The sequence below is a fragment of the Beta vulgaris genome, chromosome 3, assembly GCF_026745355.1.
Source record: "Beta vulgaris subsp. vulgaris cultivar EL10 chromosome 3, EL10.2, whole genome shotgun sequence".
Taxonomy (NCBI): domain Eukaryota; kingdom Viridiplantae; phylum Streptophyta; class Magnoliopsida; order Caryophyllales; family Amaranthaceae; genus Beta; species Beta vulgaris.
In genome coordinates, this window is record NC_079204.1 from 54,052,422 (window position 1) to 54,069,836 (window position 17,415).

The 17,415-nt window shown below is 37.8% G+C and overlaps 2 protein-coding genes across 2 annotated transcripts; one reads left to right on the forward strand and one right to left on the reverse strand.

Annotated features, from left to right (window-relative positions):
- Positions 1 to 20: 20 nt before the first annotated feature.
- On the reverse strand, positions 21 to 2,488 carry LOC104889533 (psbP domain-containing protein 6, chloroplastic). The gene is made up of 3 exons (XM_010674776.4): positions 2,083 to 2,488; positions 541 to 857; positions 21 to 301 (listed from the first exon to the last, which is right to left on the reverse strand). Exons 1-3 carry the CDS (start codon positions 2,384 to 2,386, stop codon positions 131 to 133), a joined length of 792 nt encoding a protein of 263 aa, XP_010673078.2. The 5' UTR covers positions 2,387 to 2,488; the 3' UTR covers positions 21 to 130.
- Positions 2,489 to 8,766: 6,278 nt separating this feature from the next.
- Positions 8,767 to 12,159, forward strand: LOC104889534 (exocyst complex component SEC15A). The gene is made up of 2 exons (XM_010674777.3): positions 8,767 to 8,908; positions 9,530 to 12,159. The coding sequence occupies exon 2, from the start codon at positions 9,554 to 9,556 to the stop codon at positions 11,927 to 11,929; it is 2,376 nt and encodes a 791-aa protein (XP_010673079.2). The 5' UTR covers positions 8,767 to 8,908; positions 9,530 to 9,553; the 3' UTR covers positions 11,930 to 12,159.
- The last annotated feature ends 5,256 nt before the right edge of the window (positions 12,160 to 17,415 follow it).

Consider the following 17,415-nt stretch of genomic DNA (forward strand, 5'->3'; position numbering starts at 1 on the left):
GTTATGGTTGTGCTGGTGCATGAGCAAGAATATATTTTCACTCTATCCAATAATCTCATCTGTAGTATATTATATAGTATTACAGTATAAGCAGTAGATTGATGGTTGGAAAACATATTTCAGCAGATGACTAAACTTGAAAAGAGTCTAGTATGGTTTGCAGAGTTTTCTGGGAGGTCTGCCATTGTTTCTCGTTTGCACTGGCGACAAATAATACGACTGTACTCCCCTTTGCTGTTGCTTTGGCGAGATTGTGCGTTCCTGTCAGAGCAAATGGCGTCTCCAATGCATATTTGTAGTACTGCAAGCACCAGAAACAGAAACCCTAGTTACTAAAACAAACTAAACTCGAAACTTTTGTTTTTGTGGGGGGGGGGGGGGGGGGGGGGGGGAGGTACACACTCAGCTCGAAAGGAGCTCTTATTACTTGAGTTCAAGTTCTTAACGAGTTGAGATTATGAATCTTGAGATTTGGTCGACACATTATCACCATTAAATGGAATTAAGTTATATGCAACTCGTGAGTACAAGACATCATACCGTCTGATCACCAAGCTTCTCAATGGAAGTCTCGAGCAATTCATCTGGGTCATAAGAGTTTCCGGTAACAAAAGGTCCTAGAGAAGCGATCAGCTTCTCAGGGCTGCCAATTTCTTCGATGGTAGCATTAGGCTTGTTGGTGAGGCGGATGAGAGGGGAAGCTATAACTTGGATCTTCCCTTGTTTCTCATCTTCAAATTTGACCTCAACCCATGGTTCTGCACACTTTGGTTGGCAATAGTTCCCAGACAATATGTTGGCTATCCGCAGCTGCTTCCATGTTGGTGGCAACACAAATTGGTAGGGTGCTACATTCCCTGCAAAACCATCACTATATTTCTGCTTTCAATTCTACAACTCCACACATATTTCCTATTATATCACACTCTTCATTATGTTCAAATGTACCAACTACCAAGACTATTATACTAAGTAGAATTGTATAACAACAAGTACAAAGAAGGGGAGGGGGGATTCGAACTTGTGACCTATCGTTCACAGCACCTCAATCTTAACCACTAGGCCAATATATCCTTGGTTATTTGCTGAACTCTTTTATTGTATTACAACTTTATTTTTCCAATGTTAATTTGCCAAAAGTAGTAAATACTCAATACCTTGATACTATTGGTGGACCAAAAACATAACATTTGATAATATAAGAGCCCGTTTGATGTGACTGCAATAAGGGTTTTTAAAAGCATATAATATAAGTTGTACAATGAGTTTAAAATTTGTTAAGCTAAGAGTAATTAGTTTTATTTGAAAATTGACAACAATAAAATAAATACTACCTTTTCTTATTTCCATGAAAACAAAAATGATAATAACGATAGATAGGCCCTAAACATTTGTATTTACTTCAATCACTTTATGATAGTTGTTTTTCAATAATGTTATAGTTTGAAATATTGGCATAACACAACTATTGATTAAGGCCAAAAGATTATATGGTACTAGCATGCTACAATAAAAAAAATTCAATCTTTGAACAATGTCACATAATTCGTTAATTTTAACTATGAACTAACCTAAATACTTAAATTGATAGAGAATATTACATTTATAACTCGTTTAACAAAACCAGCCAACAAATTGCGTTTTATATACCCGTGTGGCACATCAAGGCACATCAAGCCAACAAAGTCATATTTTTTTTTATCCATAATGAGTTACGAAGGCAGTACAAAGTACAAAGAAGGAGAAGGGGAATTCGAATCGCTAACCAATCATTCACATTACCTCAATCTTAACCACTACGCCAAGACATTATTGTTACAAAAGTCATATTTTGTGACAGTTGCTACAGCTTACATGGAAGTACATTTAGGCTAGTAGTAGTAACATTTCTCTTATTGAATAAAGTATGAAACACAATCACAAATCCACAAAGTAGTATACAAGTAATTAGCTCATTGTTTAAATCATCCAACATAAAATGCAACATATTACATTATTACTCCATAAGTCCATACATCAATACATTATGTTTGCTCTTCTACACCACAATAAAATAAGGGATCAGATAAACAACAAACTGACCTGCGCGAAGAGCAGGAGTATCCTTGGTAGATGCTTTAAACAAAACAAAAGAAGGATCAGAAGAAGAAGTTGGCAAATAAGAACCCACTTCAATTTCTTTAGCTTGTGAAGGAGAGACTTTTATTACAAGAGGTAGGAAAGACAGTCCTCTAAGCAAATCTCTTCTTATTATAAGCTTTCCTTGTTCTTGTTTTTGTGCATGTAATTGTAATGATAATGGTTTTGTTGCAGAAAAGTTGGATTTGGTGGAGGTTGTTGTTGATGATGATGTGAGGGGAAGTTGTGTTAGTGAAGCAGTAGCCATGTTTATGTCAGAAATGAGAGAGAGAGATGGAGGTGAGGAGGGAGAGAATGTGAAAGTTTTGGATGAGGTTTATATAATTGGTTGGGATTGGTTGGTTGAGAAAGAAACTTGGAAAAGAAAGTCTTGCACCATGAGAAATTGAGATGTGGCATTTTGATATTTCATTTGACTTTTGTTACAATGGAAAAATTTAAGGATTTTTTAACTGGAATAATACAGACTTTGGGCCGTTCTCTCGCAATAATACAAACTTTTGATTATTTTTTAATAATACAAACTTTAGGCCAAAATTCCTCCAATAGGTTAATACCGGTTGGTAACTTGTTGTAGGAGGTAATCAAGTTGACGTGGCACATCTAGGACACGTGTCTTTATTTGATTGGTTGATTTTTGAATTTAGTAAAAAAAACAATTTTTTTTTTCTTTCTTCCCTTGCTCCCCCCTTCATTCTCTTTCTCACTACTCCACCCCACCCCACCCCACCCCACCCCCACCCCACCCTACCCTGGCCCCTGCCCCCAGCACCTCCCTGCCTGCACACCGTATCCCGACCAACCCCCCATCTCTGGCCCCTCCCCCACCCTGAAACCACACCGCACCCCTCCGACGACCACCCTTGACCCCTCCCCCCACCCCGAAACCGCACCGCACCTCTTCGACAACCAACCCCCATTTCTGGCCCCTCACCCACCCTGAAACCACACCGCATCCCTCCGATGACTATCACCTTCATCATATCTTCAACATCTCCAGTCAACTTTGACGCTATTCTCGATCGCTCGAACTTAGATCCTCTCCCGCACAACAACAAGTCATCGTTGCTACCGCGCGAAATCAATACGATCTTCGAAAATGGCGGTCATTTTGATATTATCGGCGAATTTGATAAGTCATATTTATATATAGTTTTTAGGTGCATTTAGGTTGCATTTTAGAGCATTTAGTTTCATATTTAGGTTCATTATTACATTATAGGAAAAATTGTTTTAATTAAGTCAACCTTTGCGTGGTCTTCCAATTTCAAGTCTATCTTTTGATTATTCCTAGTCAAGTCAACTTTGTAGAACCATTAACTTTAATTAGGATAAATGACCTGTAACCTGATAAATTGGTAAATAAAAAAGTTTACCAATTAATCCACCCATTAACCCACTCAAAAACTGATAACCCACCCATTAACCCACCCAAAACTGAAAACCCACCCATTAACCCACCCAAAACTGAAAACCCACCCATTAACCCACCCAAAAACTGAAAACCTTCCCATTAACCCACAACAACACCATCCCCACCCCACCCACAACAACAACAGCCCAACCACCCCATCCCCTTCCCCCTTCCCCCTTCGAATCTTGCGCCACCCCTCCCCTGCCGGAAAATTGCTCCCCCTCCCCGTCCCCCTTCGAATCACGCGCCTCCCCCTCCCTCGCCGGAAAATTGCTTCGCCCCCTCCCCTTCCCCCTTCGAATCCCGCGCCTCCCCCTCCCCCTGCCGGAAAATCGCTCCCTCTCCCCTTCCCCCTTCGAATCTCGCACCTCCCCCTCCTCGCTGTAAAATCGCTTCCCCTCCCCCACCCCTCCAACCGCGCCTCCCTGTCCTCACCCCTTCGAATCGAATCATCCTACGCCTCCCCCTCTCCCACCCTCGTTTCTGCCCAGAAAAACACGGAGGAGGCGACCGATCTAAAGGATACGGCTGCGGGCTTCCGGCGAAAATGAGGGAGAAGGACGGAGACGAGTGTGCCGGCGAGAGTGAGGGAGGGGGGGGGGGAGGAGGAAGGGTGCTGGTGGGCGAGGTGGGGCGAGGGTGGGGTGGGGGTGCGTGGGGAGGAGAAGTGTTCTCGTGGGCGCGGTGGGAGAGGGGTGGGGTGGGGTGGGGGGTGCTACTGGTGGAAAGGCTGCAGGGGCAGGGGAGGGAAGGAGTGGGGTGAGGGACGCTGCTGGTGGCCGGTGGGAGTGCAGGGGCAGGGGAGGGGAGGGGTTGGGGTGGTCTAAGAAAGAGGGAAGAGAAAGATGACAAGAGGAGGGGTTAGTGAGAAAATAAAACAAAAAAAAGCAAACCAATCATTTGGCAACACGTGGCACATATAACTTGCTAAATAGGTCACAAACAGGTTAAAACTCAATAGAAGAAAATAGCCCTACAAGCCTAACTTGACTAGGAATAATCAAAAGTTAGACTTGAAATTGGAAGACCACGAAAAGGTTGACTTATTTAAAACAATTTTTCCTACATTATATTCTTAAGTTATGCTTTTCTATTCCTATTCGGTATGTTTTCTTGTTTTTGATGAATTTCAGGTAATGAGAACGTATTTGGAGTATGATTAGCTAAGCTTAAGGATTAGGAGCACTTGGAAAGAAGTTACAATGCATAAGGATCGTATGGATTTGTCATAGTACGAATTCGAGCGAAAACGAAGCGGAAAATCATTAGAAGAAATGTGAAAAAAGAGTCATGTCTACTCTTCTGATCATAACTTCTGATGTACTCCTTAAAATCAAGTAATTTCAGCAGATTTAGAAACTAGACTTGAAGAGCTTTCCAACGATAGGTGGCACGCCCCGAGGAGACTTCTAGTCAAGGAGTTATGCCTTCCGGAAGATTGCACTGTTTCTGCTGGAATCTGCCACGCGTACGCGCGGATCACTAATCCGCCTATTAATGATTTAATTAAGACTTTCCTTATCTTGTAAATTACTTTCCTAGTCATATTAGGTGAATATTATTTAGATAAGTTTTCATTCTTTTTCTCTCTCCTCCTGCCCCCTTTCACGCTATTTTATTATTTTTCTAGGTTTTAGTTTTGCTCTCCTCTTTTTCTCTCTAGTTTCTAGTTGTAAACCCTAGTTTTTATTCTTCTTCATAAATTCATGATTTCTTTTAGTTTCTTTCATTGATTTATTTGATTATGTTTTCTTTTATAGTATTAGATTTCATCTTTTATTTCATGATTATATTTTTATTTCTAGGGTTTGGGAATCCATATTTATATGCTATGATTATTGATTGATATTTATTCATGGTTTGATTAATTATTGATTTCTCTAATTGATTAGTGTTTTATTGTTAATCTTGCAATCTGATCAATTGACTGATTAAATTTTGCTAATATAGAGTCATAGATCGAGAGATAGTACTCTTTACAGGCTTACCTACAATTAGCAAATCTGATTATGTTGAGCGACCGTACTAGCATATGTTGATTTGAGAGCGTTAGTGCCTGACCAAGGATTAATCTGTGCTCTAGATATCTGATTGATTGAACCATTGATGATATTTTGATAGATTATAGTTATAAACATGGTGAACCATTACGCTAGATCCTTTTTAGTTTGATTTTCGTAGTTTGATTACTTTAGATCTTTAATTCAGATATTTGTGATCTTGTTTAGTTTCTCCATACCTTAGAAACTATATTAAAACGACCATCTCTCTGTGGATTCGACCCTACTTACCCTACTACATTGTTAGAAGGTTTTGCAGGAATTATTTTTGACGGGCAACGGCGCCAAAATTTGGTAGGCTGTCGTACACCCGTCAAAAATAATTCCTGCAAAACCTTCTAACAAAGTAGTAGGGTAAGTAGGGTCGAATCCACAGAGAGATGGTCGTTTTAATATAGTTTCTAAGGTATGGAGAAACTAAACAAGATCACAAATATCTGAATTAAAGTTCTAAACTAATCAAACTACGAAAATCAAACTAAAAAGGATCTAGGATAATGGTTCACCATGTTTATAACTATAATCTATCAAAATATCATCAATGGTTCAATCAATCAGATACCTAGAGCACAGATTAATCCTTGGTCAGGCACTAACGCTCTCAAATCAACATATGCTAGTACGTCGCTCAACATAATCAGATTTGCTAATTGTAGGTAAGCCTCTAAAGAGTACTATCTCTCGATCTATGACTCATATTAGCAATATTTAATCAGACAATTGATCAGATTGCAAGATTAACAATAAAACACTAATCAATTAGAGGAATCAATAATTAATCAAACCATGAATAAATATCAATCAATAATCATAGCATATAAACATGGATTCCCAAACCCTAGAAATAAAAACTACTCTATCATGAAATAAAAGATGAAATCTAAAACTATAAAAGAAAACATAATCAAAGAAATCAATGAAAGAAACTAAAAGAAATCATGAATTAATGAAGAAGAATAAAAACTAGGGTTTACAACTAAAACTAGAGAGAGAAAGAAGAGAGCAAAACTAAAACCTAGAAAAATAATAAAATAACATGAAAGGGGGGCAAGAGAGAGGGAGAGAGAGAGAGAATGAAAACTAATCTAAATAATATTCTTTAACCTAATATGACTAGGAAAATAATTTACAAGATAAGGAAAGTCTTAATAAATCATTAATAGGCGGATTAGTCATCCGCGCGTACTCGTGGCAGATTCCAGCAGAAACAGTGCAATCTTCCGAAAAGCATAACTCCTTGACTAGAAGTCTCCTCGGGGCGTGCCACCTATCGTTGGAAAGCTCTCCAAGTCTAGTTTCCAAATATGCTAGAATTACTCGATTTTAAGGAGTACATCAAAAGTTATGATCAGAGGAGTAGACATGACTCCTTTTTCACATTTCTTCTAATGATTTTCCGCTTCGTTTTTGCTCAAACTCGTACTATGACATATCCATACGATCCTTATTCATTGTAGCTTCTTTCCACGTGCTCCTAATCCTTAAGCTTAGCTAATCATACTCCAAATACGTTCTCAATGCCTAAAATTCATCAAAAACAAGAAAACATACCGAATAGGAGTAGAAAAGTATAACTTAAGAATATAATGCAACAATGAACCTAAATGTGAAACTAAATGCTCTAAAATGCAACCTAAATGAACCTAAAAACTATATATAAATATGACTTATCAGAATTGGAGGAGGAGGAGGAGACGTCGTCGTTGTCGACGATTTTGCATAGTTACGCGGTCTGGGGAAGTGGTTTCGTGGTGGTGAGTTTGAGGCGGTTTCGTGGTTGGGGAGTTTGAGGCGGTTTCGTGGGTGGTGAGTTTGACTTAGTTTTGTGGGTGGTGAGTTTGAGGCGGTTTCGTGGTGGGGGAGGGGTTGGTGATGGTGGTTTTATCCGTTGGGGTGGAGCTGTGGAGGTGAGGGTGGGGGTGGAGCCGTGGAGGTGGGGGGAGGGGTGGGAGTGGGGTTTCACATTCTCAGTTGGTTGGCTAGGGGAAGGAGGAAGAGATTTTGGAGTTAAAAAAAAAAATCTACCTGTTTTAGAGGTTAATGGTCAACTTGACCTACTGGAGAAATTTTGGCCTAAAGTTTGTATTATTAAAAAATAATCAAAAGTTTGTATTATTGCGAGAGAACGGCCCAAAGTTTGAATTATTTGAGTTAAAATATCCAAAATTTAATCTTTAGCCATGTTTGTATTCAATAAATCAATTTTCTTATTCAAGATAATTATAAAATATATTTCTTTTAAAAGTATGCATGTTTTAATTTTACTTTAACCCAATTTAGAGTTTTTTTTTTTTTTTTTTTTTTTTTTTTTTTTTTTTAAAAAAGGGGTCCTTGGCAGGCGCCTCATCCACTGGGCGAGGTGCAACGACGCCTTCACCGGTGGTGGGGCGTCCTTGGTGGATGCCACCTTTTTTTTTCTGAAATTTTTCTTTAAAAGAAAGGCAGTCATCCACCATGGACTCCCCACCACCGGTTGAGGCGTCCATGGCAGGCGTCTCCACTGGTGGTGGGACGTCCATGGTGGACGCCTGCCTTTCTTTTAAAAAAAAATTTCAGTGTAAATGAAGAAAACAGAGGAGAGGAGGGTATGGGGGTACGGCGGTGGGGAGGTGGTGGTGTGTCGGTGGTGGTGCGACACAAGTAGTAGTGTGGCGGCAGTGGTGGTGCGACGCCAGTAGCAGTGTGGCGGCAGTGGTGGTGTGTTGCACCGGTGCTCAATGGTGATGTGAAAGAAGAGGGGAGGGAAAGTGTATAAAGAAGGGAGAAAATCTAAAAATAAAAAATACAGTATATTATACATATTTAGGGTGTTATTAGGAAATCCTAAGGCGTCATTTAACAACCCAACTAGTTATTAGGTTTGGGCTATGTCCAGAGTAAGAAAAAATTTCATTTATTAATATAACACCTTATGATAATAACACTAAATACAACTTAGTCTAGTGGTTAAGATTTTAGTATATGTACTTGAGGTCTTGGGATCAAATCCTATATTATGCAATTTCTAAATATTTTTAATGAACATGGATTCCACGTGACACATAGACGTTCTTAAGCACGCCTTTTAATATATTTGTATAGATTTTACTACCTTATGAAACTAATACGCGCCGACCAACAACTAGTCATAATACCAATACCTGGGCCAACATTTTTAGCCCATTTTTTGCATAAAAAATTCCTAAACTACATGGTTTGTTATACAACACCTGAACATCCCCTAAACTTGAGAAACCACTCAGCTTCTCTCACTCATATGGAATTTTGAGCCTCGAATTGATGAAGCTCGTTCCAGGTTCCTTTTCTTTAGATGAAATCTACTTGTTTAGACGATCTTTTGTTGCGATTTTTCATGTTTCTTGCGATTTTCTTAAGATCTACTTCACGTCATTGTTCATGCGATTAATTTTATGCGGTTTTTTACTGTTTGTTACATGAATTCAACCTAAATTTTCTTTTATCTCATGTTTTTAGGAATAATCTACATGTTATAAACTTATGATTTCGAATTTTTGGTATAGTTTCTTGATTCATGGTAAAATGATAAGAATATTTATGTTACAATTTGTATATGCGTATATTTTCATGCGATTGTTCATTTGTTCTTGTTTGTTTCATCAAATCAATTTTTGAAATCTGGAACGAATTGTGATTAGGTTATTAGAAGAGTCGAAGTAATTAGGATATTAATGCATGAGATCTCAGTGGTTAGTATCTTGTATGAGTAGTCTCAGTTTGTAACCTAATGTGGAGTAATTTGATTAACAGTTCTATATTATTTAGGCCGATTTTGTATACTGTAATACATTAGAAGACATTGATCAACATATGGTTGTAGCTTGTATGTATAAGCGGTACAAAAAATGGAGAAGAATGTGAAATGGTTAATAATTATTCCTTTTCTTTTTATAACTAGGAAAACGGTCGATGTTGTAAAACCATGAATGCTAAAACGAAAAGGAGAACTGTTGCGGAAAATGGTGACACTGGGACGGGTGAGGACTTAGTCCTTGCTACGTTGATAGGGAATGGGGAGGATTTGAGTCCCCTTGTTCGGCATGCCTTTGAAACGGGGCGTCCTGATCCACTCCTTCAACAGCTGAGGAACTTGTCGAAGAAGAAGGAAGCGGAGATCGAGGACTTATGCAGGCTTCATTATGAGGAATTTATAATCGCAGTTGATGAGCTCCGTGGAGTGCTTGTTGATGCAGAGGAGCTCAAAGCCGAGCTCCAAACTGATAACTTTAAATTGCAAGAGGTTGGGGCCTCTCTTTTGTCTAAACTTGATGAAATTCTGGAATCATATTCGATAAAGAAGAATATAAGTGAAGCTATTAAGATGTCCAAGATGTGCTTTCAATTGTTGGAGCTTTGTTCAAAGTGTAATGCCCATGTGTCTGAGGGGAAATTTTATCCTGCTCTGAAGACTATTGAGTTGATTGAGAAGGATTACCTGAAGAATATCCCTGTCAGAAAGCTAAGGTTGGTAGTGGAACATAGAATTCCACTCATCAAGTTGCACATTGAGAAAAAAGTGTGCAATGAAGTTAATGAATGGCTAGTTCATATCAGGACGTTGGCCAAGGATATCGGACAGACATCAATAGCACATACTGCATCAGTGCGCCAGAAGGATGAAGATATGAAGGCTCGTCAGAGGGAAGTTGAAGAAAACAATCGTTTACAGCTACCAGAGGCTGCTTACAGTTTAGACGTTGAAGAGATAGATGAGGATTTGAGTTTGAAGATTGATCTTACCCCTATCTACAGGGCATATCACATCCATAAATGCCTTGGTATAGAGGAAAGGTTTCGGGAGTACTACTATAATAATCGGCTTGCGCAACTCAACTCAGACTTGCAGATTTTCTCATCACAGCCATTTCTTGAATCTCATCAAACCTTCTTAGGCCAGGTTGCTGGCTATTTTATAGTGGAAGATCGTGTTCTTCGGACTGCAGGAGGTTTATTGGAAGAAAGTCAGGTTGAGACTATGTGGGAAACTGCTGTTTCTAGGATCACTTCTGTGGTTGGGGGGCAATTTTCGCAGATGACTAATACATCACATTTCCTTCTTATCAAGGATTATATGACACTTTTTGGTGCGACTCTGAGATATCATGGGTATGAAGTTAAATCCCTCCTTGAGACTATTAATGGCACCAAAGATAAGTATAGCAAGCTTCTTATGGAAGAGTGCCGCAAGCAGATTTTTGATATAGTTGCTAATGATAGCTTTGAGCAAATGATATTGAAAAAAGAATCTGACTACCAGGGAACCGTGCTCTCTTTTCAGCTCCAGACATCAGACATCATGCCTGCCTTCCCATATGTTGCACCCTTCTCCTCCATGGTGCCAGAAGCTTGCCGTGTTGTCAGATCATTTATAAAGGACTTTGTAAATTACTTATCTTCTGGCGGGGAAGCAAACCTTTTCGATGGTGTGAAGAGGTGTCTGGATACGCTATTGATCGATGTACTTAACGAAGTCATACTTGATAAGATTAGTGACACCTCCATCGGTGTCTCAAAAGGAATGCAGATTGCTGCAAATGTAGCTTTCCTTGAAAAAGCGTGTGATTTCTTCGTCAAGACCGCAACACATCTTTGTGGAGTTCCCACACGTTCAATGGACCATCCTCAATCTACTTTAACAGCTAAGGTGGTCCTGAAAACATCAAGAGATGCAGCATATATAGCTCTTCTGAGTTTGGTTAACAATCAGCTGGATGAATTTATGTCACTTCCTGAAAATATTAATTGGATACCAGAGGAGATACTGGAGAATGGACATGAATACATGAATGAGGTGATAATTTATCTTGACACTCTTCTGTCCACCGCCCAGCAAATTTTACCTATGGATGCTTTATACAAGGTTGGCAGTGGGGCTCTTGAGCATATCTCCAATTCTATCACAGGTGCATTTCTTAGTGAAAGTGTCAAAAGGTTCAATGCTAATGCAGTTGTGGCTATTGACAATGATCTGAAGATTTTGGAGAACTTTGCTGATGAGCGGTTTGAGAGCACTGGTTTGAGTGAAGATTACAAGGATGGTCATTTCAGATATTACCTGATAGAAGCACGCCAATTACTAAACCTTCTGTTGAGCAGTCAACCAGAAAACTTCATGAACCCTGTTATCCGGCAGAAGAATTATAATGCTTTGGAAATTAAGAAGATTGCTATTATCTGCGACAAATTCAAGGATACTGCAGATAGTCTGTTTGGAAGTCTTTCGAATCGAAATGCAAAGACTAGTTCCAGGAAGAAATCTATGGATGTTTTGAAAAGAAGGTTGAGGGACTTTAGCTAGGACAAGCTTCTAATTATGTGAGCCAGAAAGAATTTATGATTTTTTTTGGTTAAGCAACTAGATCCCCCATTCCCCTTCCCTCTCTCTGTAGGTCATTAATATTAGATAGTTAGATACCCTTTTCCCTGTGGTATCATCCTCTATATTTTCTGTTCAATTTTGTTTATCATAACTTGTCAAATTGACTGATTTCTCTTAATGTGAATTTGGTAGATAAGAGGTTCACTGGATCTATTTTCCCCATTTTCTTAATTCATATATAATGGTGATCGAGTCAGTAGCCTCGGATTGCCAAATGCTAATGATTTTTCCGCAACAACAGTTCTTTCTGATGAGCTGTAAAAATTTCCCCATTTTCTTATTTCATATATAATGATGATCGAGTCAGTAGCCTCGGATTGCCAAATGCTAATGATTTTTCCGCAACAACAGTTCTTTCTGATGAGCTGTAAAAATCATTCACAATTAGTGTATATTTCAGGATAATATCATGAAAAAATGTGTTCATCTGTATCTGTTCTTTAAAGTTTAAACACAAGAAGCATATTTGGTCACATCTAGATTTTCACTTCTTTTATGCAAAGAAAAAAGCAAAACTTATAGTCTTGTTGTAATTAGTTTATGCTGACAAGCTGTGCAGCTCATTTTGGCTTTTTTTATTTTTTATCTTTTTTCTTTTCGACATCTGTACGTCTCTTGATCGATGATTTCCATACAGAAGTAATGCAGATTGCGGATAGTTGTGGAACTTATGTTTGCCAGGGACTCAAGATTCGTTTAAATATGTGTACTTGTGAAGTTTTGATATCCGAGACTTCTGTAGTTCTGTGAGTTATAATTAAGTTCGAGGCAGAACTCGCATGAATGTCCTGACTCTGAAATTCTCAGTTTTACTGACTGCCATCTTTAGCTGTGAGGATATATTAGATTCTACATTGTGCTCAGTCCAATCATATTAGTATATTACCCCTTATAATCTGTGATGCAAAGGCATGTCTGAATGAATTTTGTTCTTAGTTATAAATGTTATTGCTGATAAACAGTACAATGGTTGTTTCAAAAAAAAAGTCTGCTTTCTAAACTCATGCTTCAGCTCATAGCTGGTTAAGTTTTTACTTGGCAAGGTAATATCAAGATATATATCATCTGAAGAAGCCTCTCATTTGTGGATTTTGATATTGCATAGTTTACTTTCTAATTTATGAATTACAGTATTTATGCAACTTGGTGTGATCTTTAACTTACTAGGAGCTTGCTGGAAATTTTTCTGTATTTGTGCTGCAAGGATGCATAATATACGGGAGTATTTTCTCAGAATCAACGAGGTGTTCATAGTGTGGGATATCGTGCTTCTGTTTGCCTGTTTCTTACCCCTTCAAGATGGAGTTATTCTGAAGTGACAAATGGCGATGTCTTAGCAAGGTGCATTTTCGTTTCTTTCCTTATTCTTTGCACTAGAGTTCTTACAAGGTTTCTTGCACAATTTAAGTTTGTTATTGCTTCTAGCTGGATAAAGATATCATCTCTCCATGGTACCCTGCATGCGTCTTTCTTTTCGTGAGTAACTCACTAGAAGGTAGTCAGATATAATTCTTAGCATTCTTTATTTTTCTTCTTCTCACTTATATTACGTTTCTAATGTTGAGATTATTTTAGTTGAACAAAAGTACATGTTGCTCACTCTTTCTTCCTCATCCTTCCATCTCCTTCCCTCCCCTACCTTTTCCTCCATCATTAAATGCCATCCAGACAAAGTATAAAGCTACAACGATGTTATGTTATGATTTTGGAAATTTGCTCATGTAGTATACAGGTTAAAGTTGCCGCAGACTCACGTGGTCTGACACATGCTATGACAACAACTACTTTCTGGACTTGTCGTTTAGTAGTTTTAGCTTAGTCGCGTATTTCAGATACCACCTTGTAGTCTTCGGATTCTCTAACCTCTGAGTTACTCTCTTGAGGTTCAGTAGCTGCTTGTGTACAATGTGCAAATCCTCAAAAGTAGGAAGTCTTCAAAATGGCTGATCTCTGTGAGTAACTTAATGTGGGCTTCAAGGATTGGTAATTGTCCAGAATAGCCCCTCAGGCCTTAGCTACATCATAGTGATTTATGAAAGCTGAGTCATCCAGGTTTTTATGTGTATGGGCAGGAATAGTTTTACTAAAGCAGTTTTACTTCCAAAGAATTCCGGTTCTCTAGTTCTCGACTTCTAGATATCAGAGTTTGGTATTGGATACCAGCAATATGATTCCCATAATGCAGTTTTCTCAGATTCAGTCCGTGTTATATAGTAGATGTTTATCCTGCTTAGGCTGTAATTTGAATTTTGATGCATGTGTTAAGGAACGCCTTCAGGCCAACTGCTAGGAGTATTACCTATTCTTCTCATGCAATTTTGCTAATCCTTGTGAAAGAATTATGATTATATTTATTCAGTCCTGCAAGCTTAGATCTTTCATTGACTTTATCTTTGACAGAATTTTCAGCTTTTATTTTATGATGGAACAAGATTATTGTCATACTCTGTGATAATGCTTTGGGAGAATGATATATAGTAGTATCATTAGCAATTGGGGATTAGATAAAGCCACAGTAGCATTATGATTACTTATTAAGTAGCTAAGATTTTCTATGTTGCTAGACTTGCTACCTTAAGAGAAACTCAACTTTGAAACAGGAGATGTATTAGCTATACATTATAGTTCAGATACTGCCATACCTTTCTAGTACCTGTCTTGTAATGGCACATTATTTTTCATTTTTGATTTCAGAAACGCTGTCGCATACTCTTTTTTAACATGATAGTGGAAAATATGGCTATCTACATAAGATGGGCTCTGGAGCAGTTGAGTTGCGTTGGGCTTGTTTCCGAGACAGGCCGAGGCTACTAGCTGGGGAACAGCCTGGCTTGACCGGTACTAGACCCGTATGACCCGATTCGCTGAAACCAGCAATTAAAATTGGTGTCTAGAGGACCTTAATAAGGAGTGATCAAAGTAATGGAAGGAAAGCTGGAATTTTGTCAGGATGCATCGCATACATTAGATTTATATTGCATAGGAGATAGGGGTATCAGATATACCAATTATAAGATTACATTAGCATTCATATTATATCATTACCTTAAACCTAAGTTACTCTGATTGGACTGCTAATGTTAGACACGATGATACATGTATTTGACTTAAGATAAAGAGTTAGAAAAACATATCATATATTATACCAAGTGTGCAATATTTATCATTCTTTAGTACTTTTCTCTTATAGAAAATTACATCTTTTTGCAAGTGTGAATGCAGGTTGAATAGTTAATAGAAGAATGGTGAGATACGACATGAAATGTTGCGGTGGACAGACCAAATGAGAGAATTTCTGAGTTTTGAAGTTGGCAGTAAAGTAATACTGAATCATATAATTGAGGCAATGGGCCACTGACCAAGTATATATTTCTGTCTGCTTTCTGAAGTATTTTTTACGTAAGTAGCTACGTCATTTAAGGCAACATTTTCGTCAAGTGTGAGTGACTAGAGTAGAACTTTAATTTGTCTAAAATTGTAGCATCTTTTCTTTGTTGTCTTGTGATTTGGAAACCTTCAGTTGTTTAAGAATTAAGATCATACTGAAGCACATCAGTGGGTTTTACTGTGCAGTTTGGACTCCAGAATCTGATTTGGGACCGATTCATTTAACTCTTAATTCGACTTGGACCACCAACATTGTAGTGCATTTCATTGTTGGAGCTAAGAGTCAGTTGTGGTCTGTTTCATATTGATTGGTGTAATTGTGAGTATGTTTTGTTTCGTTCGCTTTTCTCGCGTCTAGTAGAGTTGGCCAGTGGCTAGTGTGTGGTGAACTGCGATTGGCTAACTAATGATATGCGAAAGGCAGGCCACTGTCTCTTTGGGCAGAAGTCTTCCGTTCCGGTCATATTGGTTTACGGTCCACATGGACACTTATGGTAGTTCTTGAGATGACCATGAAAATCTAGCGGTTTAAAATGATTTAAAATAATTGTTCATCCTGGAAACCTTTACTTTTATCATTAAAATGACCATAGAAGAATCATGAGTAAGTTTTATACGTATGCAAGTAAGAATCATTTAATCATATTGTCCAAGATCTCGTTATCAGTCAAATTTTATGGCTTGGTTATGGTTAAAAGATGACTGGTTATCATGATGAATAAGAAGATTGATCTACCCTTATCTCCAATTTTGTCTTCTTGTCTTAAGCGTGATGTTGGAACAACTCAAAGCCACAACTGCAAATGCTTCATTTGTATCATATCTGTTGTGCTGCTTGTGCATGTGTGCTTCGCCATTTCATACCTATGTGAAAATGAAAGGCACTACTGATTTTGTTTCTGGGAAATTGCGTCTTGAAATTCTTCAATGATGCAAGTATTTCTTAGATACTCCTGCTCTTTTTCATGGCAGAAATTGTATGCTTCTCCACCCCTAGTAAATCTGTAGCATTAATATGTAGATTAACTTCGACCCCTTTTTTTTTCATTACAAATATTTAAAATCGAACATTAATATTTAGGACACTGTTACATTTACCATAACTAGGTTCAAATGCATGCTATGTGTGTTTCACGTTATAAATGGTTTGTTCGGCAAATGTAGATGTTAGCTGTACAAGTAAGTAGCTCTTAGCTGTTGTTCTAGCTGTCAGCTGTCAAATATTAGCTGTCAGCTGTCAAATATTAGCTGTCAGAGTTTGAAGTGAAAATAGCTTTTATGATAAGTAGTGTTTGGTAAACTAGCTGTTAGTTTAAAAAAATAACAAAAATAAATTATATTCAATCTTTACTATCCCAAAAGCTATTTTAGCTTTTTCAAAACACTAGTTGAAACATCAAAAACTACTCTAAACACTCTTCACCAAACACAATTTTCCATCATTATTAGAGTTTTGATTTAATCCAAATACGAAAAGCTATCTGAAAAGGTATTGCTGAAAATGTCCAATATGATGTATATTAACATCAAATTGTAAAATATTTTTAGAAAAATAAAGGACATTTAAGGTATTTCATGTGAATATCAAACTTCTCAAGAGTTGCCTTATATAATAGAGATGTATAATTTTAAATTTTAATATACTAACTCTTTTTATTATTACTAAAGGTTTGAATTGAGTCAAATGGTTGTAAGTTTATTGCAACGAAAGCAATAAATCAGCCTAGAATAAAACAACAATCGACACAAGTATTTAATGTGGTTCACTAACAATGTGACAATATGTTAGCTACGTCAACACACAACTGCACAAGGGTAAACTGATTTTATCAAGTTTAGGAAAGTGTATACAGATTACAAAATACGGAGGCAGAAGTTAATTATAAGGTTTATATAATTAATCCCTATGAATTAACCTAAATAAATAGACCTACAACTCGAAACTAAAACAAACTCCATATATACTAAACAACATATACCCCACGCCGTCAGGGTGTTTCACCCTTGAAACCCTACTC

Bases quoted from the DNA above. Each gene is read 5' to 3' on its own strand.
- LOC104889533 (XM_010674776.4), bottom strand. From the start codon at position 2,386: ATGGCTACTGCTTCACTAACACAACTTCCCCTCACATCATCATCAACA. The intron at 858-2,082 runs GTCAGTTTGTTG...ATGGTTTTGCAG, and splicing joins TACTCCTGCTCTTCGCGCAG to GGAATGTAGCACCCTACCAA. The intron at 302-540 runs GTATGATGTCTT...TGGTGCTTGCAG, and splicing joins AGAAGCTTGGTGATCAGACG to TACTACAAATATGCATTGGA.
- LOC104889534 (XM_010674777.3), top strand. From the start codon at position 9,554: ATGAATGCTAAAACGAAAAGGAGAACTGTTGCGGAAAATGGTGACACT.